Source organism: Charadrius vociferus, unplaced genomic scaffold, assembly GCF_000708025.1.
Source record: "Charadrius vociferus isolate BGI_N301 unplaced genomic scaffold, ASM70802v2 scaffold343, whole genome shotgun sequence".
Lineage (NCBI taxonomy): Eukaryota > Metazoa > Chordata > Aves > Charadriiformes > Charadriidae > Charadrius > Charadrius vociferus.
Genome location: NW_009647952.1, coordinates 473818 through 498024, shown reverse-complemented (window position 1 = coordinate 498024; position 24207 = coordinate 473818). Strand labels below are relative to the sequence as shown.

Sequence of the window (24207 nt, the reverse complement as noted above, 5' to 3'; positions counted from 1 at the left end):
TAGCCCTGCCTCAGGCAAAGGCAAACCCGTCCATGGGATTGCTTTTGCACAAGGACCTGGGTGCACTTGGTGGGTGATGCGAGAAGATGGGGATGTCCAATGCATACCTCATGGGGATCTGATTTTGGGTGAGAATAGTCAATGAATAAATTTTATAATTTTTAAGTGCTAAATAACCCTGCCACTGCATGTCATCATTACTATGATTGCTATTAATGGTACTCCAGTAAGAATCACCCAAACCAACAACAGATGGACTTTGATGAGACTGAATAAAGTGCAGTGATGATGCAACAAGGACTGACCTCAGCAGCTGGTGCCCAGCAACTTCCTTGAGATTGACATCTTCAACCTGCGGACCACGGGTGTGGGCTGCACCAAGTATACCAGCCAAGAGCTCCGAATACAGCACGCACCAGTCCAGCACCACACACCATCTCACACGCCCTGAGAGACTGTTCTTACAGATAGAGCCCACAGTAATGGATATTTTAGAGGGATGGTGCATAGACTATGGGAATTAAATCTGTATGTGTATGTATGTACATATATATATATAGACAGGGGAAAGTGGTGGTAATTCATTGGGAATTGTAAGATCTGGGCAGCGTGTAGATGGTATGGAATAAAGGGTGGATAATGTCCTGGTTCCAGCAGGGACGGGATTAATCTCCCAACCGAGCCAGCAGGGGATACAGATATTCCATGCCATGTGACCCATGCCCAGGTCTAGGGGGGGAACTAGCCAGGGGAGGCGGCAGGAGGGGAAGGTGGCAAGAAGTCGCAGCTTGGAGGGGGCTGAGGCGGTCTGGGTCCGGTCGGGGAGCGATGGTACTGTAATCGTGTTCATATATTCCTTTACCGGTGTTATTGTTGTTGTTTTCTCTTGCTTTTGCTGTTCTACTGTTTTTTTTTTTATCTCAACCCACGAGTTTCTGTCTTATTCCTTCTGATTCTGCCCACGGCTGTGGGAGTTGCGCGAGCGGCCGCATGGTTCTTTGTTCCCGGCTGGGGGCAACCAAGACAAGGTCCCTCTCCAGCTTTCCTGTAGGCCCCCTTTAGGTACTGGAAGGCCACAATGAGGTCTCCCCGGAGCCTTCTCCAGGCTGAACAACCCCAACGCTCTCAGCCTGTCCTCGTAGGACAGGTGCTCCAGCCCTCTGATCATCTCTGTGGCCCTCTAGACTCGCTCCAACAGGTCCATGTCCTTCTTGGGCTGAGGACTCCAGAGATGGATGCAGTACTCCAGGTGGGGTCTCAGAAGAGCAGAGGGGTAGAATCACCTCCCTCGCCCTGCTGGCCACACTTCTTTTGATGCAGCCCAGGATACGGTTGGCCTTCTGGGCTGCAAGCACACATTGCTGGTTCATGTGGAGCTTCTCATCCACCAACACCCCCAGGTCCTTCTCCTCAGGGCTGCTCTTAATCCATTCTCTGCCCAGCCTGTATTTGTGCTTGGGATTGCCAAAAGTAAAAGTATATTCTAATATAGTAAAAAAATAAAAGCTATTATAATGAACTAGTAAACATGGAATAAGTCTTAAACATGTGGAAGAGGATTTTATACTTAAGAGAGTATTCAAAAGCACTGCATACCCTTGATTTCATTCCTAACATTTCTTCACTACAGAACATACACTTCACTCACTTCTGGTAAGAACATCATGAGTAACTTAAAGGCTCACAAAATTCAGAACTACTTTCTCTGCTCATGGTACACCAATTTTTCCAAGTATTCTGCTGTTCAAACACAAACACTATTGAAATAACTTTTTGTCCTAAAAGCATCCTGTAAAAACAGTAGCATATTCACAATTGCATAACTACTTGCTTCAGCGGTACGCTACAGACAGATACTGTACCTTTTATGAGAAGGCCAAATGCCAGGAGGACAGCGTTTCATACTGAACATATAAACTGCAGCTTCAGCAGTAGTGAAAAGACGACAGAAACACAGAAAAGAACAAACTACAACAGCAGATGCTGCTCTTCCATCCTACAAAAAAAAAAGTTAACTTTGTTATTAAACCTAGTGGAAAAAGCATTACAGAAGTTACTGAAGAACATGCTATCTCCTTATTTGATGTAATGAAATCCAAGATCTAGTGCAATCATTAGATTTGAAGTTTGTATCTAAATGAGATGTTTTCATTTGATTTTCACACAATACAAAAGAAACTACATATCTGTCGCCTCAAATACGAACAATCTCTTTACCTTAAGACAGTGTGAAATTTTCACTTGATGTTTACTACCTTGTTGTCACTAATACTCATTTTTAAGTTTGTTTCCTGGCTGCTACCTTAAACCCCAGTTCAGTGCTATTTTTGGCTGATAACCATGGACTTCTACAAGAGACGTCTTAAGATTCAGAAGAAATAAGCCACACTAAACTCTTTAGTCTTCTGAGATGAACAGCTTGCCACGAAACTAAGATAAGAAAATTAAAACACTGAACCTCTTTCCACATGGACCACGGCTACACATCACAGATTCATCCCTACTTTATAAAAGATCGAAGATTCAGAAGACGTAATAGTTGACAGAACACGACCTCTCAAGTTTTTTTTGCTAACAACATGGGACAGATTTTTTTATAGCAATTTGGCGTATGAGAGTGGAAATGGGGAAGAAGGAAGTGTTTTTCCTCAACTTGTTTTAACAGGCATTTCCTTCAAAGCTACACGTCTATTCTAACTATTACTTAGACCAATAAAAAGAAGGTCTGTGACTATCATAAGAGCCAGATCTTTAAGGATCAGTTCAGCAAATCAGTATTATTACTGCTGATGTAACTAACAAGCCAAATGATTTCCAGAAGTCACTAAACTAGTCTATGATTCTATGGGCTGGATTCTGCCTTTTGGTTAAATTTCACACAGACGGAACAAAATCATGGTCCCTACCCTGAGATGCCTGCACTTAGGACAAAATATTAATGAATAAAAAAGGAAGAATGAAAAAACATTGTTCAGCGTAACAAACAGTGACTTATGTACATTTGCATTACAAAGCCACTTCCAAATTAAAGCACCATACTGAGGGGAGAAAAATTGTACAAAGAGGTGAGCAAGTAAGTCACAGCATGCCACAACTGCGGCATAAAGGCAGATTAACAAGTCATCTTTTAGACTCTGAGTAACATTCCATATAGACTACTATAGCATATCAAAGGACTGGTTTTGAATGCTTTCCAGCAGCATCATATGCATTGTAACTACTGTCACGTTTCTCTCGTTACTGCACAGGAAAATAAGAATGTCAAAATTTCATATGCAATTCTCTTACACAAACATAACACTAACCTCATGTTTTCAAAGCTTGAGCACAGTAATTATTCTTTAAATTCATTTCCTCCCCCATGTTTGACATGAGGTGGCTCTTTATTGAGAGTTTTCTTGCTTTTTTGGGCTATATCAAGGTGAATGAGAACAGCGGCAGTTACACAGCAATCTGCTGCCAGCAAAAGCAAGTTCCACTGAAGGTCTCATAATCAATTTCTGCAATTCTGCTGATAGAGATTACATTCTAAATGGACAGTAGCGGGAAATGCAGTGTACATCCAGCTGTCACTCCAAAAACAAGAACGAAAAAAGAGAGCAAACACTAAAATAGTAGAGCAGATTCTTTCTCCCAAATGCTACTTTGCTTTAATCCCTCCTATATACTGCCTTCCATGCTACACGCAAGTGAGCAAGGGCTACATTACCCTACTAATTTGCCTAAGAAGAAAATGTATGCAAATAACTTTCCTAAAGAGATAGCAGGATGGAATGGCCCCCAGGCCTCACAGCAGAAAAAGCCAGCAACATTCACAAACTCAGTGGATAGTAGCATCCTTATTCACAATTAAAACCTGGATAAAGCAAAGCACTTAGCATTTCAACCAGTTTCTTACAAGGCAGTGCACAATGCAAACGTTTTTCTGGTCTTGTTTCAGCCATAAATGCATGTTCTTGCATATGCTATAAAGGTTCTGAAGATTTGGTGCTCGTCTTGCTGGCCAGCCACATTCAGAAACCTGGAACAAGAGAGACAGCAGAGATGAGAAACGAGATTACATAGCCACATACACTTGCATAGCACAAACCATATGTAAGAGGCAATTTTACACTTCAATAGTACCTTCAGGTAGAAATTAAGCAAGATGCTCAAGAAAAGTAGTCTTACAGCATAAGCACCACTTTATAGGATGAAGCACAATAAAACTCTGCTGTCTATAGTCTGCTGCACTAGAAGTATCAACAACTCAGAACTATCTGAAGTACTGATAGTACTATTAGTACCATCTGAAATTTTCTCAGAGCAAGGAATAAAATAAAAAAGCTTTCAACTTGATTTGTGCACATATTCTTAAGGAAAATGAACCAACAGAAAGACTTGGTTTGCTTTTACATTTGTTCTTTATTCAACAACCATCAACATAAAAGCAATATTCTTTCTGCAATTAGTGCTACAAAACACTACCAAATAATCAGCTTCACTCCTGAGAGTCTATATTCTTAAAATCAGCTGTCCAGTAAGAATGTAGTATGTGAAAACTGATCCTTGAGCACTTGCAACACCTTATGAGTAGACCAAGGAAACAACTTACAAAGCAAGCTTTTTCTATTTCTTTTTAGCCAGGACCACACGTGCTGAATTTAGAAGACTAGGCTTTGCTATCAGCAACATGTTTTCTTACCCACGTAAGAGTTCAAGGGTTACTCTGAGATTAATTACCTGAACTGAATGAGTATCACAAAAAATTCTCAGAGATTCTTCCTAAGCTTGGCACAAAAACAATGTCTGAAAGAAACAGTTTCACATACAAATTCTCCTACAACTTTTCACTGTATTCTAGTATTTTAATTTTTAAAAAAAAAGAGAGCAGTTTCAGAAAGTGCCACTTTGACAGAGATTTAAATTTAATGTTCTTTTGTTAGTGAAAGCTTATGCAAAGTCACCACTGAACGAAAAAAAGCTAAGGCAAGGAGCCCTTTATATTCCTGTTCACCATGGGGTTCAATGTGGGCTTCAGTACATCTCAAATATTACAACAGCAGTGAAAGAATTATACTGCAGCATTACAGGTACAAACGACAAAACAGTGTAGAAAGCAGGTGTATTCAAAAAAGCAAGAACTGACATTTTTCTGATTTACCGTTTACTTTCTGCTCAAACAGTAGTTTTTTTTACAAGAGGTATACCCTATAACATTACCTTCTTTTCGCTTGCCTATGTTTTAAGCTCAAAATGTTCTGATCATTAGTAGAACGATCGAGTGCCCAACCTTTGAGCAACCTATTCCAAGCAGGACTCAAAACCAGTAGAGAAGACTTCAAAACTACCATTAACTCTAACCAAGGTTAAAGAAAGTTGTAAAAGTTCCCTATAGATAGCATACTGAAAGAAAGCGATTTCATAATAATAATTTCATAAATACCTACTGAGCAAAGTGTCAGAATTGAGAATTTCAGAAGCTGTTTTCCTCTGGTCAGGTTTAAGGCTTGCCACAATCATCTTCTGCAGGCACGAAAGAAACACTAAGCTTCCTTAGCTCTCACCCAGCACTGAATAATGAAGTCAGTTAGTATTGCTCATTGTGCAACTGGATTTCAGAGATAGACAAGGAAATTTTCCCCAATATATTTAAAGAGTTTGTTTTCCAAGCAAAATAGCTGCCTTTTTTGTTGTTTTTAAGACAACAATGTTTTGTAGAAACTTCCTAAATACTCCCAGTCAATAAAGTGGGGACGAACCTACAATTTTTTGACGAGGTATGATCTACTATTACTTCCTGGGAAAACAAAGATTCTAAGACAACATGAATGTAAAAAACACAGATGTAGACCAGAAGAGTTCCAGATCACTGGTAGATTTAGCTGTGTTCATATTACTATTCACAGTACCAATACATCAGGAGCATCAGTGTATAGGCACCTCAGACTTGCATAATCAAAAAAACAGCCCCAGGGTAAATAATTTGCCAGTCACAGAATTTATCATTCCCTAAACAGATTGACAGCTTTGTAGTGTGAGGGATAAATCAGTTCACTATGTCAGCCTCAGTGGGCTTTTCAGCAATCTTGTGCTACAAAGCGTTGCTGAAGATTTTGCTTTGAAGTACCTGCTGCAAATAATCATGCAGGAGGTTTCCAGCATGATTAAGCTTTGCCTTCCATGTTGAACAGCCTCTGCCTGAACCTCATGCTGAACCATATGTAGATAAAGAAATTGATTGCCTCCACCAGGCAGTAATCATTTTTTTCAGGTGTGACAATACTTTCTGCTGTCTAAAAGCTTACAAGGAACCAAAAGGAAGGAAGTGACAGGCACTAGACAGAATACATTAGACATACCTCATCCTGACATTTTAAGTGAACCTGGATAACTGAAGTAATGCTAAGGATGGCTCAGCAGAATAAGCCCAAAGGGGGTTTCCTGTAACAAATAACGCTTCTAGACTTACCCACGGGCAGTCAGTTTTGTGGGGAAGTGATCATGATCACTACAGACTGAAGTGAGGTCTAATGTGGCTAGTGCTAGACAACTCACAACCCAGTAACAGTCTCCACTGTTGAGCTACTTACAAGAGAGCTGAGGTGAATTTAGGAGGTGACACTGAAGTCCAGTATCTCAGCACATAAGAAGCTGTCCTCACTGCCTTGTTACTGAACTAGCCAAATGTCTTCATTTTACTATCAGAGAAACAGGTAGAAAGGCTAACAGGCTCAGCTAAGCTATACCAATATTTGAAGCAGTAGCAACAAGCAGTCAGCTAGGGCTGAGCCACAGGGGAGTCAAATGGTATGTAGTGGGACAAGGAGAAAGTCCAGTAAACAGGTTGTGCAAATCAGTTGCCAAAGCTGTACTACCTTTGATAAAGGAAAACCTCCAAATGTACAAGAGATGATATTTTAGTCAGTTTTAATTATGGTAAGTATTCTCCATTTAAATCTGAAACACGTAAGGTACCTGTACATGGTTTCAAAGATATCACTGGTGTAGAAAATGCAGACTTTAGTCAGTAAGATTAAAGATTAGTCTTTAATCAGTTAAGTTTGGACTTAAACCAAGACAAACAGAATATAGGTTACTCTTTGATCTTGTGATTATACTTACTCTTTTTTCATCTTTTTGATTATGCAGTGTACTTTAACATATCTCACAATAAAAAGCTGAAGGTATAATGAAGACGTGTTGAAAGACCTTTTACAGAAATACACAAAAACTATACACACCCTATTATGGAATCTTGAAGGCCTGTATGTTCTTGGAGAGAGATTGTACACAGCATAGTGGCCAGGATGTTTAGAATCCAGACATAACCGCACATCTTCTATGTTATTTTTGATGGCAGATTCTACACCTTCAGCTGGAAAGGACATCACTGAAGACAGAACAACAAACACCAGGTGAAATATTCACTTTTTCCATATATAAGAACAATTAGAAGTTATTCTTAAGACAGACGTAACTATCATACCAGCAATTCTGGAAGTGATGTATGATATATCCAAGTCTCCTTTTGCATAACTGAAACAGAACACATTGGAGTTAATACTGCGAAATAAACCCATTCAAGCCATAAGTCTAAAACCCAGGTGTCTCAGGCTATAACCACCACCATGAATGTTTCATTTCTTCCATCTGTGGCTTGTTATCTCACACTTCAAAGTTTTCAGTATAGAATTTTCAGAATAAACATTTTATTTGAACAGTGATCAGTTGCAACAGAAGCATTTCTAGGGATTTTGTAAAGATGCCTTCAATGTTTAACTCATTCCTCTAGCCCCTGCTCTTACTGACAAACATTAATTGTAGGTATGGGTTTGAAAGCCTAATAAGGATGCGTTAACATCTTTAGTGGAGGACACCATAATGCTTAAAACAAAGACCATTTGTTGAAACATTACATTTTAAATGATGTAACTCTGGCATGTTATTACCTGGCCCAGATGGCCATGCTGCCCAATTTCTGCATTCCTTATGAAGGAATCCTTGTTTAAATCATTCCTCCAAAAATTCAATTCCAGAACTCCCATAGTGAGCAAGGCATAATGCTCATTACTCATCTCTTTCTCATATAGTTGTGCAGTGTTTTAAAGAGCATCCTTTTTCAAAAATAATCTCCCAGTAATGTTTTTTTTTGGTATTTAGGTACATTCCTTTCTTCTCCACCTAATCACCCATATTATGCCAGTAATTTACTAGTTTAAGATCACTGTTATTTTTTTTTTTTTTTCCAGGGTATCTGCTATGTCACAGGATGAAAAAGCTTGAGAAAAATACCGAGAGCCTCAGTGCAGGCCAAGTATAGTCACACAGGTCTGCACTCCTGATTGGCAAAATAACAACAAACCTTACCTACAGAATTTGGTTTGGACATCCCTAATTTAAGTCAGTAGCACATTATCTCCAGAACATCAAAATGTCATCACAAGATTATGATCCATGTTTAAAGAATGCAGAGGCACTATCAAAGCAAAACTTATGTCACTACAAAGTTTCAAGACACTGCTTGAAAGAGCACATCCAGGATACTGCACTCAAATTTTGAAACATCCAAAGAGAACATTATGCTTTGATTCCTTACTGCTTGCTAGTAAGCATGAAGGAGGCTGGAGGGATTGATTACAAGATTATTCAATTTACAAGAGCAATTGATCTGAAAGCAAGGAAATGTCCTTGCATTATTTGGACCTGTTGGAACGGGTCCAGAGGAGGGCTAACAAAGATGATCAGAGGGCTGGAACACCCTTCCTATCAGGACAGGATGAGAGTTGGGGTTGTTCAGCCTGGAGAAGAGAAGGCTTCAAGGAGACCTTATTGTGGCCTTCCAGTACCTAAAGGGGGCCTACAGGAAAGCTGGAGAGGGACTTTTTGCAAGGGCACGTAGTGACAGGGGCAAGGGGGAATGGCTTTAAACTGGAAGAGGGTAGATTTAGCTTAGATATTAGGAAGACATTTTTCAGTCTGAGGGTGGTAAGGCACTGGAACAGGTTACCCAGAGAGTTGTGGAAGCTCCGTCCCTGGAGATGTTTAAGGCCAGGCTGGATGGGCCTTTGAGCAACCTGATCTAGTGGGAGGCTGGATCTCGATGATCTTCAAGGTCCCTTCCAACCTAAACCATTCTATGATTCTATTTATCAATGTCCTAACAATGATGACCCAAGGTTTCAAGAGAAACTGAAAAGACCACAAGGAAGTTCAAGAGTCTCACTAAGGAAGTTTCAGGGTCTCACTAGACAAAGTACTAAAAATTAAACTGAAAAATCTTGCATATGGAGGTAGACAAAATGGCCAAGTAAACACTATTTCAAAATTATCTGCACCTTTAGAAGGACATAACTTCATCATGTCGCTCAAGCAGCCATGCAGCTAAATCATGCAGCCAAATTAAGGCAGAAATTTACATTCAGAGCTAATCATGACTTCTAACTAAAATTAATGATGAGCATAGTCCTTTCTAAGTGCCAAACATTGTGTTGCTTACACCCACCAGCTTCAAGCAAGAAAACATGTAGATCATTCTAATGATATAAACTTCTTTTAATATCAAGATAAAGAATCACCTAATACAATAGCCTGAGAACAAAGAACCATTATCTCTTCAATGCTGTAACACTGAGGTTAAGCAGCAACTTGAAACAAGCAGAGAACTATTAAGAGAAAAAAAAACCAAAAACAACAGTCCTCACACCCATTTGTTTGGGAACACTTTCAGATATTGACTTCTTACTGGGAACACCACTCAATACAGCTTTGCTTTTTCCATTTGTCTAAATTAAAATGCAACGTTATTAGAAGCACGGATCTCACCATATACACATTGCTGAAAAAGTGCAGCTTGGTATGCTAACAACAGAGCACAGCCAAATCAAGCTTGCTGTTTTGCAGGAAAAAGTATGTATGTTACAACTGTCTGTTACAACTGAAAAACCTTCAGACCTCAATAAGCATCAAAGCTGGTCAGGGGCACAACAGCATCTCAAGCAAGAGATGGACGAGCTGAACAGAGGTATGTTGAGGCCTGAGTTATCAGGCACACACAGGTACATTTGCTGAAACAAAGTTCCTTCCTGTGCAGATGCTGCTCTGCCGTATCAGGCCCCTCCACAGAGCACTGCGTATCTGCTTTAAGTGTGTACACACCCTAGTACTTTCTTTTAGGTCAGTTTGTATCAACAGAGCGCTGAACCTCTGTTGCTCCGTGTTTTCTCTCATGTAGCTACAAACTGTTGCTGCCTGACCTGAATCTGCAACAGAGACTGCAACACCTGCAAGTGAGGTGGCCTGGGGTCAATCAAGATGGCCCTCATTCACTCTCCTGTTCCTAGTAGTCTGTGACATGTTTTAGTTTTCAGACTTTAGCACTTATTACAATAAACAAGGAACTGAAATTTGAATTAAGATAAAGGCAGCTATGGGAGAGAAGAAAAATAACTTTTTTGTAGCAATGACAAAACACTAATTCTTCCACTGCAGTTTGGATTCACTGAGAAAGAAGTCTATCTGCACATAAAGGAGGTAACACCACAATTCAGAAAATCAATGCTAAGCAGGAAGGAGAGAGCCTACCTAATGAGATGACAGACTCCAACATGAGGAACTCTTAACTTAAGCAGCATTGCATCAACTAACTTTAAACAAACCCCTATAAAGGCATGATACACGATTCCACTCAAGAACAACATGATGTGAGCTATCTTTTTTAATTCCCAGTCCCTCAAGACTGTCAAAGGAACAATCTAATGCCCTCTCAACTGAGCAAGCCAGAATTCAAACTAGTTGCGCAATCTGTCAGAGCCTCAGTCATGCCCCATGTTGGGTGCCAATAAATCTGTTGTGGTTTGGGCTGGCCACGAAACAAACGATGGTCTCTTTAACCTCTCTCCCTTCAGACAAGAGAAGAGAGAATGAGAGGAAGAGAGAACTTATGCTTTGAAAAAGAAACTAAGATACTTTTAATGAAATACTAATGATAAAACAATAAAAAGAAAATATATTGATAAGAAAATGATGAAATACATACAACCTATATATACGAAAACAGTATTGAGCTCCCAGGATGATGATCACGTCACCAGCAGGCACTGGGAAAGTCCCAGACTGGTGTCACTGAGGGACAGGAACTGGATTCTGGAGCTGGATTCAGGAATGCATTGATCAGGATCAAAGGCAGATGGAGAGAGTCCTCCTCAGATGCCAGCCACTGCAGAAGGAGGCTGACCCTTTTATACTGAGCATGATGCAGATGGGACAGAATACCCTGTTGGTCAGTTTTGGGTCATCTGTCCTGTCCACTCCTCCCCAGAAGTGCAACCCCCACTACACTTTTCCACCTCTGACCTTCCAATGTGGCACACAACAAAGTTAGCTGACCATGGTTGTTACAGCAGTAAGTATAAGCAGGAGCCTCTCTGCACACCACTAACTATAAACATCAGGCCTTATCACTCTGGAAGTAGACACTGTCTGAAGAATATGCCACTGATTTCAGAGTGTTAGAAGAGGCTTAACTGAAAAGTAAAATTACTGAAGAGAAAACTAGGTCTGCTTTACCTCAAACCAGGACACTGGTGAGAAAAATGAATGACAAGGCAGAAACATTTTAGTTTGTCCAGAATGTCTTCTTTTAATATTGGTTGAAGAGTTTAGGAAAGGCAGTCAAGTATGCAACAGTAGAAGAGCTATTCCCACATCCCTGATGGTATCACCTGTAGCCACAAGAAGTTTGCAAAGGCAGAGAATGACCACAACAGAAACAGATATGTCCTCTAGTGGATGCAACTAAAGAATTAGCACTTCAGCTTGGTTAAAGAATAGTTTAAGAATCCACAAACCCAGTGGTGGGACTCTCAGCAGAATAGTGAATGTTAAATGCTAAAGAACCTGAGACTACCTTAGGTCCTGCATAACATTAAATATTGCTGACATTAATTCATGCTTTGCAATTTTGGTGAACTGTTACATACAGTTAAGATTCAAAATACACACGACAGAGTTATCAAGGAATGAAAGAACTAAAGGCCAATAAAGAATATTGGCAAATTATAGATGGAAAGAGTTTCTCTTTCAGTATTGGTTAAATATTATCTGGAAAATAAGTACTGAAGTAACTGATTCTCACTAGCATAATTAGGTACTTGGTGCATTCCCTCCTTTTCTTTCACTCCCCAAACCCAATAACCAAATGCACTTGGATCATACAACTGCCTCTTTGGTTTCTTGTGTTAAGACAGAGTCCTCCACAAAACCAAGATTTGTTTATGTTAGAGCAGAATATAAGCAAAAGTCTTTGGACTTAACATAAACTGTCTGACAATCCTCTATCAATTCATCACAGCCTATAGAAGTGCTGTATCACTGCCATTAGCTGGAAAAGGCCTGTAGCTCGTTGATCCGATTTGGATATTACAATACTCCCACCCATTAAGAGCTACAAACCAAAACCAGGTCAAACAATTATATTCACAAGCTACTCAATTCTAGTAAATATCCGTACGTGACTTTTTGTAACTAATACAAACAAGACGGAAAAGTAATAAGCTTTTCTGACTAGCATTTAAGAAGATCCTCAAGACATGCACTAAAATGTCTCCAACAGCACTTACATTCCTGATAGAGGCTCAAATACTACCACAAAGTAAATAGTCATGCCAGATAAGATTTGAAACAGTTTAGAGGATTCCACAGTAGTTCCTTATGTTCCATGCAAATTTAAGGCATAAATGATCCTGCCACAAGGCTCTGTGCTGGACTCAAGAGGCCCAAGTTCCATCTCAATCATACTTTCCCATTTTTGTCAAAAAAGGCATTCTAACTAAAGTGCCAAGAGTACAGTTCAGCCGTAGAACACTAACTAGCAATTTAGCAAATCAGAAGTAGCATAGTAACTCTAAGATTAAGATAGGTGCAAGTCTTATTTTGGGCAGTCACCATAATCTAAACAAATAATTGTAGAAAAAAGCATGTGAACTGAACAGCCTCTTTTCAGACAGTAAGTACTCACTGTCCTATACTTCAGAAGCTGTCAGTTGAGCTCTGCAGATGCAGCTGAATGTACAGTTACTGTTTTATTCCTTACTTATTATGGAACCAAAGGAAATCACACAAAACAAAAAGCCAAAACACCTGTTAGGTAAGAGAAATAAAAATAAGGTACAGGCACAGCATAAGCCATTCCATATTAAAAAGTCAATTTTAGACAGTCCTAATCCACCACTAGAAAAGGGGAAAATGGCACAAGGAGAAATTCAAAAGAGTAATTACTCTTCCAATGGGCTTTAAGGAAGAAACCGTTTACAAGAGCAGGAAGAGGAAAATTTCTTCAAGCATAACTGACTGATGGAGGCATGACAATCCAGAAAGTCGTGTGAAGACAAGAGCACAAGAGAGTGAAGCGCAAGTGTACCTCAGATGCTTCAGATGCATGTAGTGTACAAATCAAAATATAGTATCAGAGTAAGATCTAATGCAGGACACAGGCATGGGAAAGTAGGGTTTGCAACTTTGTCAAAGGCAGAGAAGAATTTAAGTATTATCTGTCACAAAGGAAGAAAAGAAATTTCTCCACTGTGAGACTTAAATCTAAGCAAAACTGGTAGAATTTAAACAGGGAATTAAGTACCTTCGAGTTTATAAATAGTAGAGCTGTCAAAGGCAAGGAATTTGCAGAATATTTCCATGTTTTTACCACACAGTAAATTTCGTTTAACAAGATACCACAAAGAACAGAAGTAGGACTGAAGAGGAGGGGAGAGGAAGATCAGTTCCACAGGAAGTAGCAGGCACAAGGAGACAAAAAAAGAGAGGCCTGCAAGACAGCACATGCCAAAGAAATGAAATGGACAGCAGTTGCTTAAAAGTTGTAGCTCATCATATTACTTCATACATAGAATTCCTACAGTTCTGCTAAGCTGCTAACATTTCATTGTGCAACAGTTCATTTCCCTTGTATACCTCCCTGTCTTCTCTTGAGTCAGTACGGTTTCCCCAGGGTGAAAAGTTTGATGCTACTGTGCCAATTGCTTCTGTAGAAAGCTTAAGGACAAAACAGAGTTGCATAGCTTTTGCGACCTTTAAAAAAAAAAAGACCTGGCCTTTCTAAGCCACACATAGGAAGTTTAAACAAACTAAGTGTAAGAGCAAGCAGCTAAAAATGCAGTTGAAGTGGCTACAGAGGTACAAGACCTACAGATCTAACCTATCTGATCAATACAAACATTTCAGAGCAGCACCACACACAAATTACACTCAGTGACAGAAAAACATGTTGCAAGCAATAGACTTCACAAGCCACAGTGCAGTATCCCAATTAAAGGGCCACAAACCCTACAGTGAGGGACAAGGTTCAGTATTCCTTAGGAGGGTCTAGTTTACTCATGGTATTCAGTAATGACTTACCTGCTCTTTCTAGAATTCAGAAAAAACTTTTACACTGCATAAAGTTTTATTATGAGTTAACAGTTTATGAATCATATATTGATAAATATTGATCATGTAGAGGTACCAGAAATTTTTTCCTCCTGTCTTATTCATGGAGGCCCTATCTGTTAATTCAACTCATTTGTTCTGAACTATGACAATCCTATTCCACACCTCTCCACCCTGCTCCAGCCCCCACCTGATCTCTCCCAAGCTTTCAGTATCTAAAATATAGCAGGGAAAGTAGTCCTTATTGACAGATTTTTGCCCCCAGTAGTCTCATTTCTAGAACATGATTGCTAAAGTAACTTTTCCATTAGTATCACACAAAATCTAAGGGCTAGCTACCACCTATTAGAGCTCATGCTTGGAAAAGTATGGTGAATTTGATCATTTTTGGCGTAAGCTCCTGACCCTTCACTTAGAACTCTTACCAGCACAGTTTGGGTTTTTTTTGGTTTTTTTCTTTTTTACTCACTTGGCCACAGACTGGATAACCTTAGAAGATGTATCCTTAATGTTAGTGAAAAATCGCTCTGTTCCACCTCTCAGAATATCAAAGAATCCTCCATAAGTCTGGTCACATTCTGCAACGGTCAGGCCTAGAGTAGTTGAATAAAAGTAATTGTACTTTAAGTCACATCCTGCAATGGCCACATACTAAAGCAAGCTGCCTACAAAGCTGGAAGTGAACGCACATACAGGCTACAACCTGCTCTAAAGTTCTCTTTAACTCCTAAAGTTCTCTTTAACTATCACCTATGCAAAAAATAGTACTTCTTGCAGTCAGGAGGTACTAGCAAACTACATAATACATTATTTAATTGGCTGTTTGCATTTAAGAGAAAACAAGGCTAAAAAATTCTGCAAGTAAAGCATTAATTTCATATTGCCAGTGCAGCAAGATACTGTCTTTTAATATCAGTCTCTTAAAGTGCCGCAGCCGCTTACTATTAGCAAGTCTACTTAAGCACCCCCAGAAGAGACATATTAATGCAGGGTTTCAAAAGCAGCTGGCATAATTAAGTTACTTGTTAAGCACAACATCCCTATTAATGTGATTGTATACAAGAAACAGTACTCCTTGCATAAAACAGATGGCCAGACAGCCTTTTGATTATAAACCTATTAGGAAGCTGGATTCTCCCACAGAAATTGATATACAGATAACATTACTGCAATGATGGAACATTAATATTCTTTATCTCATTAGCAATTCAGCATAAGTAATATGAAACAAGAAATATCAAGCTGGAAGGAAAATTGAATACAGTATGAAATGTTCCATATTCACATGTAATATATAAGAGAAATTGCCTTTTAGTAAGAAATTAGATGCAAATAATCCTATCAAGCTTCTCACTTTCTTCACTATATTAAGTGCAAGTATCTTCAACTAAATGAACTCTAGAATATCTATTTTTACAGAATGGGTCTGTCAGCTTTTAATTGTGACATTTTGGAGACATGTTTTGGTTGACGCAATTTGGTACTGCTAGTCCAGCAACTGTTTTTCCTCAGGTGGAACCACAACTCCTTCTCCTCACCATTGATGTCCTATGGTGCAAACATATCCTGAAGTCCTCCCTGCACAATCCTCCCATGATAAGCTGGGCTCAAGGCAGTATCAGCCATGGCTATTTCTGAAAGTACTGACCGGATAGCCAATAAACTGAGTTTAGCCTGCTGCTTTTTCCGTTTGAGGCTGTCAGACATGAGTCTTTTGGAAGTAACAAAAGTAGCTTTAGACTACAAGTGCGCTCTATCAGATGCACTTCAAACTATCACAGGGGGTCAAAAGCCTTTTTGGGGACAGAGAAAGGAGAAGGGAGAGGACAACCCCAGAGGTTTATGGAAGTATTTGTTCCTCATATGGGCGTTCTGCAGGCTCAAGTAAATATGTGTCAGGTCAGTGACTCCTTAGCCTTAATCAACTACTGTGGTCCATAGTGAAAATCCCTACAACTGCTTGTGCTTTTTTTATTGGACTGCTTCAACCATTAGACACCAACAAGCCCATTTTAGGATAAAGTTATACCAAAAACCACAGAATGGCTGTTATCTTTTTAAGTTGTAACATATCTGATGTTAAGTAGTTGTTCTTGGAAAGTGTCCTGGTTTGAGTGACACAGGACTAATTTATCTTCTAATACTTGGGAAAACTGCACTTTTAGAAGACTCCAGTGTCTGAATTTGTGAAAATATTTACTTTACAGCCAGCTATGGTATGTGGGTCTCAAGGTCTCAGTGTTTTCAAGCTAGCCAGGTGCAGGGATGAGGAGGAGCAAGACCCAGGCACTTGACACGAGCTGGCCAACAGGATTATTTTATACCATCAACATCACATTCACTACAAATTAGTAAGTTTGCTGCGAAGCTCTCTCTCTCCCTTGATGGCTGCCATCCTGAGAACTTCATGCCCTGGTGCCAGACCCTCGAGGCCTCCTCTTCCTCCTGAAGCCATAGCACTCGTAGTGTCCGACATTTGCTGTCCGCTGCTGGGAGTGCACAGCTTCCTACTGATAGAATTGGTTGAGTATAATCTTTGCATATTCTGTATTGGTGTCGGGATCAATATTGGTTCTTCAGTGCTGTTAATGTTAATTAACTAATCTTATTCTATTAAATCTGTTTATACTTCAGCTCCCAGGTTTCCTTGTTTTTCCCAATTCCCTTTACCGGTTGGGAAAGGGTCATCAGGTGATAGAATGACTGTCTAAATGACAACAAATTGTTATGGGTCCCTCAAACCATAACAGAAAGCAAAGATAACTGTTACTTTATTACACCAAAATCCAATATTGTGAACAAACTCAGGATATGTAATGATTTCAGTAACTTCTGCCACAAAGAACAAGATTTCAGTTAAAATACAGCACTTCTGAGACAATTTTTAACATTTTAAATTTAAACTCCTTTTCAATTCTCCTCTTTACACAAGACACTTTCAAATATCATTGCCTCATTGAATTGGAAAGTTTGGGGTTTAAAATAAGCCATTTTTATTCATTTGTCATAACCTGAAGACTACTTTTGCTACAGCTCTTATTCTTAAGAACATTATTGCTTATCGTATTTGCCACTTTCATCAAGTTTTACTTCACTTATTTCAACTCTATCGTCTCTACAGGTCAGTAACGCATTTTAGTTTCAATTATTTTACAGAGGAAACAGAATTTTATCTTGCCCAGCAATGAACTTGAGAAATTCTTTTGCGTGTATCAACATACTACCAAACCCTGCAAAAAATAAAACAAGGTTAGAAACAGTGACATAAACATAAAATAGCTAGTACTTGTGCAAGATGTCTACAATCCCCAAATGATTTTTTCTTTCCGCAGAGAAGATACGCAATCAGTTTTAGACTAAGATGATGTCTTTTTCTGCACTTACCTGCATTGTACATATTGTTCAGCTGTCCTGCAGGCTTGGAGCTCTGTGAAACAGAAGTCACAGATGTCCGAGGCTGAGCATTGTTTCCATAGCCTCCATTTTGTTCCAGGAGCTGAGGAGATTAATACTGACTATATTAATATTAGTATTATATTAATACTTACTTGCCAATTTAGCTAACTTGTTGTGCTTTGTAAATTACTTTTCCTTGGTGACAATAAGCAAGCCGAACTTCAGGAGAAAGCCAGGAAGTTAAGATACACTGATTCATTTGCAGTATTGCACAAATTAAGCATCGAACAGAAGACATCTAAGTGCCTTTCGAGTTAGTGTAGGCAGAGCCTTCATATACCAGATTTTTCTGTGCAAGTTAAATGCAGAATGTCAAACAGAATACTTGCATATTAAAGAATGACTCAAGATCATGAGAAGTAATTCAACAAGCAGTAAGAACTACTAGCTTCCTTTAATGTCGTGCAAGCTCTGTGCTTTAAAAGGCATATTTTCAAAGATCCTACAAGTGATACAGATCAATTCAACTGAATTTCAAAACAAGTTAGTGTGATGTTTTCAAAAGACTAAGGAACAGGGGACTTGCTCTGACATCTGTTACTAAACTCACACTCACTGGATAAGAGAGGAGAGGAGAGACCTAATCAATAACACTCCTTATGAAACCACTTTACCTCCGTGATGGGGGATTTAGGATTCACATTCCTGGCTGCTGCAATCTCCTGCAGTTGATTCACAAGTTCAGTGATTGACAATCTCTCCTCTGGGTTCACCTTCAAAGTAGAGCCTAAAAAAGGAGATTCACGCAATGTAACAGAAACTCTTCAGAGCTTTTCTCCCAGCAGAGATTAATCTTCAGTACATTCCAGTGCAATAAGCAAACATGTGAACAGAGTGGAACAACTGTTAAATCCATATCCAGATATAATTGTCATAACAGGTACCCATGAAAAAACACTATTTAGGGTTAAGAATAATTCAGAGAATATACTTTAGGATAAGTTAATGAATAACCTTAGCAGTAACTTTATATCTAATACTGTTGGAATTATAGACATATTTCTAGCACTGTAATTCAAGTTTCCAGTAATCTATTTGAAATTTAAAGAAAATAAGAATTTCTAAGGCAAATTCAAAGAAACCAAATCAAAACAGTAGTTGTTCCTACGGACTAATTCAGACCCTAAGCAAGACAGGCAACAGCACTAAAAAAACCCAAAAGTTTCATTTAAAATTTTCAAGTTCCTTCATAATGGATTAAAATTTTTAATAAAACAGGAAATTGTTGCAGTTAACCTTTTTCTCCATTACAAAGCAATAACATTTAACTATCAGTAATACACTATCAGTAATAAGACACCAAATTAAGTAACACTGAAAACTTACGAATAAGATCATGAAAAACAGAATAGCGGGTGTCATTTTGTGGGATGACATATTTCCCATTGACTATGCGAAGTTTAGCTCCATCTTCAAATGGATGTTGCCTAAAGCACAGCAAGTACAGGATACAGCCCAGAGCCTGCACAGAGATAAAGGCAGAAATATTTCATAGAATCACGGAATCATTTAGATTGGAAAAAACCCTTAAGATCAAGTCCAACTGTTAACCTAGCACTGCCAAAAACACCACTAAACCACATCTCTAAGCACCACATCTACAGATCTTTTAAATACCTCCAGGGATGGCAATTCTACCACTTCCCTGGGCAGCCTGGTCCAATGTTTGATAACCCCTTCAGTGAAGAAATTTTTCGTAATATCCATCCCCAACTTCCCCTGGTGCAACTTGAGGCCATTTCCTTTCGTCCTATCACTTGTTACTTGGGAGAAGAGACCAACAATGACCTCACTACAACCTCCTTTCAGGCAGTTGTAGAAAGCAATAAGGTCTCCCCTCAGCCTCCTTTTCTCCAGACTAAACAACCCCAGTTCCCTCAGACACTCCTCATAAGATGTGCTTTAGACCCTTCACCAGCTTTGTTGCTCTTCTCTGGACATGCTCCAGAACCTCAACGTCTTTCTTGTAGCCAGGGGCCCAAAATTGAACACAGTATTCAAGGTGGCGCCTCACCAATATCAAGTATTCCTGACACAGGCCAGGATGCCATTGGTCTTCTTGGCCAACTGGGCATACTGCTGGCTCTTATTCAGCCGGCTGTCAACCAACACCCCCAGGTCCTTCTCTACTGGGCAGCTTTCCAGACACTCCTCCCCAAGCCTGTAGCACTGCATCGGGTTGTTGTGGCCCAAGCACGGGACCTGGCACTTGGCCGTACTGAATCTCATACAATTGGCCTCAGCCCACCAACCCAGCATGTCCAGATCCCTCTGCAGAGCCTTCCTACCATCAAGCAGATCAACAATTCTGCCCAGCTTGGTGTCATCTGCAAACTTACTGAGGGTGCACTCAAGCCACTCATCCAGATAAAGATATTAAACAGAACTGGCCCCAGTGCTGAACCCTGGGGAACACCACTTGTGACCGGCAACCGACTGGATTTAACTGCATTCACCAACACCCTTTGGGCCCAGCCACCTAGGTAGTTTTTTACCTAGTGAACAGTAAAATGCCATGTTGGTGTCACAGCAGGTAGAACAGTGGCAGCTGCTGGCACTGCCAGCCCAGGCTGGCAGATGAGCAGCCAGGTGAGCAAGGCACGGAGGGGAGGGCACAGAGACAGGGGCTGCCCATACTAATGAAGAGTGCCTACTTTGTACTACAGTTGGACATCTGGACAGTGAAACAACCAGACCACAGCACATTCCTGTCCCCTTCCTCCTCTGCCACTGAGCTAGAGAGTTGCCAAGAGTCTACAGGACAGATAACACTAATCCTTACCCCATGGTGGTTTTGCAGGGACCTAGAATCTCTCCAAAGTCATGGGCAAAGGGAAGTCTGCCTTTTTTGACTGGGTACTCTGGGACTGACCTCCCGGTCGGAGTTCTAGTGATGTAGTGACCATATCAGTGGGCAGAATGCTGGTCGTGGCCAGCATTTTTAGCCCAGGATGGGTGTCTCCTGGCCATCAGGGAGGCATGGAATGGACAACCTTGATGTGAGGCTCCTCCTCCCAGGCAGGGAAGCAGGGGCTGCCCATGGCAACAGAGGGTGGCTGCTTCAATTGGTGGTTCTCCTGCCTTTGACAGCCGCATCCTTGGGCAGGGACATGAGCAGATCATGGCACACTTCTGCCCTTTTCCTCCTCCACGATTCAGTAAAGGAGTGTTGCAACTTTTCATGAGAATACTGATGAAAGGATAAAGAAAAATCTTACCGTGTACCCCTACAGCTTATCTCATATCCTGTGATAGATATAGTGTCATGGTCCTATAAGAAGCTGGAGGGTCCCCATAGCCATGGACAAAAGGAGCTCTGCATCACCAACCTTCTTTGTGTGAAGCTTATCACAGAATGAAAAAAGTTTATAAATACAAATTTCCTAATTCATGATCCCATTGGCTGGTTCCTCTTATTCTTATCCTCTTTAATTCAGGCAACAATACTTAAAGCAGAATTTTAGACCGTGAAATTGATTAAGCTTCCTAATACTGCTTGCAAATCACAGGTTCCAATCATCAACTGCTGACTCATACAACTCTATATATTCCCAGTGCTTTAGAGATCAGCTTCACACTCCTTTAGAAATAATTAGTCTTGACATTTCTCTGAAGACAGAATACTTAGTGAAACATTCATTTGTTTGGCATGTCAGAGAGCTCGAAACAGCAATAGCGCTACTAAACAGGTTTGTGGGGTTTTTTCCCTCTCATACAAGTTCTCAGTTTCAGGGATTTTCCTACTTGCCTTTTTAAAAATCATTACAATAAATCCATTTTATGAATTTCACAGTATAAAAAAAAAAATGAGTAGTCTTGCAACACTGAACATATTCAAGAACAGGATTTTTCTTACCAAAAGGCTCAAAAGTTTTATTTCATATCTTCATCCTGTGCTTCAAGGAGACTCATTTTATTTGTGGGGCCAGAATTTGGTCTCTTGTCTTTCTAACTCAGATACATTCTGTTATGCAAATGCACCAGCTAGGTAAGTATTTCAGTGTTAATCCATTTATTTAAATGACACTAGGGGGACATATCATCTCTGAAATGCTTGTTTTGATAAAGATTTGAAGAAAATTAGCCTGAAATGATGGTCCCTTCATTTCCTATATCAGGCTATTTAATTCTTATAACAAATAAATTTAAGATTATTTTCAGACAGTTTTATTCAAGCCTCAAAAATCACAGAACCAGGACTACCACAACCTGGGAACTTTCAAGTTCCTCAGTGTGCCCAAACTTGAAACATGTGCAACCTGACAAGGGAACAACCACCAAAGCCAGAAGTCAGTTTTGAATTCTAATCTCTGAATAGTCTAGGTGTTATGGATCAGTTAGAATAATTGCATCTGTTACTTAAGTAACTAGAAGTTAATATACATGTCTTCATATAAGTTAATGTATGAAATACACTGGCAGAGTTATACTATTTTAATAGAACAATCTTCCATTTGGCCTATAGAAGTTCGATAATAAAGCATTCGATACCTACAAGAAGATATTTGCACAACAGAAAACTCCTCCTCAAAGTTTCTTCTGAGCCCTAGATTAGTTGCTTGAGCATACGGACGTTTATAGCTCCCACAAATAAAACAAACCAGTGAAGATGTTAGCTAAGAAATCTGCTCACCTGCCTCCAGTCTTCTCCATGCACCATCTCCAACCATCCTCAGTTGTCAATTTGTCGTAAGAACAGTTTCATAAGATCTGAATGTTATTAAGTCTCAAACTTTTGAGACTTAGTTACTCAGACCACTTACTGAGTCTGTCAATCCAGGGCCAGAAGTAAACTGGCTATAGTAATTCTGTACAATTGCATAGCAGGTACATTTTTGTCAGTCTGTCTGTTGACAAAAAGCTCTCATAATGTAAACGCTGAAGCATCATATAGTCCACAATAATTAATACAGCAGGGGAGTACAGGAAATAACACCTACTCTGGCACAGAATTGCCTGTTTACAAAGAAGTAAGGCAGATCATAATTTAGTTGGAGGAATGAAACCACTCCCTGTGCAGTCCAAGACACCATGCACATCAGGAGACAGCAGCCACAACCACACAGGGGAGAAAAGCACAAAGGCAATCAGCTGAACACATAGGAAGTGAAGAGACCACTTAGATTTGATCTTTGCTTTAATTGCTAGAGATTGTTTATCATTTCCTGCTATATCTTTAACTTGACAATTGTACCAATGATATATTTTAAATATTTTAAGCACCAATTGCGATTCAATTTGGCTAAAAGACAATTCCAATTTCAGTAAGGCGATTCCTCAAAGCCAACATCATCCACACAGCCACTATCCATCATATTTGAGAAGTCATGGCAGTCTGGTGAGGTTCCTCCTGACTGGAAGAGGGGAAACATAACCCCTATTTTCAAAAAGGGGAAAAAGGAAGACCCAGTGACCTACAGGCCTGTCGGTCTCATCTGTGTCTGGCAAGATCATGGAGCAGATCCTCCCTGAAACTCTGCTAAGGCACATGGAAAAAGAGGAGATGATTGGTAGCAGCCAACATGGCTTCACCAAGGGCAAGTCATGCCTGACAAATCTGGTGGCCTTCTAAGAGGGAGATACAGCAAGTAGTGGACAAGGGAAGAGCAACAGATGTCATCTACCTGGACTTGTGCTACGCGTTTGACACTGTCCCGCACGATATCCTGGTCTCTAAATTGGAGAGTCATGGATTCAACAGAGGGACTGCTCACTGGATAAGGAACTGGCTGGACGGTCACACTCAAAGAGTTGTGGTCAATGGCTCGATGTCCGAGTGGAGACCAGTTACGAGCGGCGTTCCGCAGGGGTCAGTAGTGGGGCCACTGTTATTCAACATCTTTATTGGTGCCATGGACAGTGGCATTGAGTGCACTCTCAGCAAGTTTGCCGATGATACCAAGCTCTGTGGCGAGGTAGATGCACTGGAGGAGAGGGATGCCATCCAGAGAGACTTGGACAGGCTGGAGAGCTGGGCCCATGCCAACCTCATGAAGTTCAACAAGGCCAAGTGCAAGGTCGTACATCTGGGTTGGGGCAATCCCAGGCACAAATACAGGCTCAGCGGAGAATTGCTGGAGAGCAGCCCTGAGGAGAAGGACTTGGGCGTGCTGATTGACCAGAAGCTCAACATGAGCTGGCAACACGCAATTGCAGCCCAGAAATCCAACCACATCCTGGGCATCAGAAGTATGGCCAGCAGGTCAAGGGAGGTGATTCTTCCCCTCTGCCCTGGTGAGACCCCACCTGGAGTACTGCATCCAGCTCTGGAGCCCCCAACATAGGAAAGACACGGACTTGCTAGAGCAGGTCCAGAGGAGGGCCACAAAG

At 40.3% G+C, this 24207-nt stretch overlaps 1 protein-coding gene across 1 annotated transcript in view; it reads right to left on the bottom strand.

The window, feature by feature from the left end:
* GAK (cyclin G associated kinase) overlaps nt 1-24207 on the bottom strand; it is a 69384-nt gene that overhangs the window by 33285 nt on the left and 11892 nt on the right. The window contains exons 7-14 of the mRNA XM_009883308.1: nt 19204-19339; nt 18492-18604; nt 17806-17917; nt 14891-15014; nt 7469-7518; nt 7224-7372; nt 3899-4021; nt 1863-1996 (exon numbers count right to left, since the gene is read on the bottom strand). Of these exons, the coding sequence (XP_009881610.1) occupies nt 1863-1996; nt 3899-4021; nt 7224-7372; nt 7469-7518; nt 14891-15014; nt 17806-17917; nt 18492-18604; nt 19204-19339 (941 nt within the window). The remainder of the gene's footprint in view (nt 1-1862; nt 1997-3898; nt 4022-7223; nt 7373-7468; nt 7519-14890; nt 15015-17805; nt 17918-18491; nt 18605-19203; nt 19340-24207) is intronic.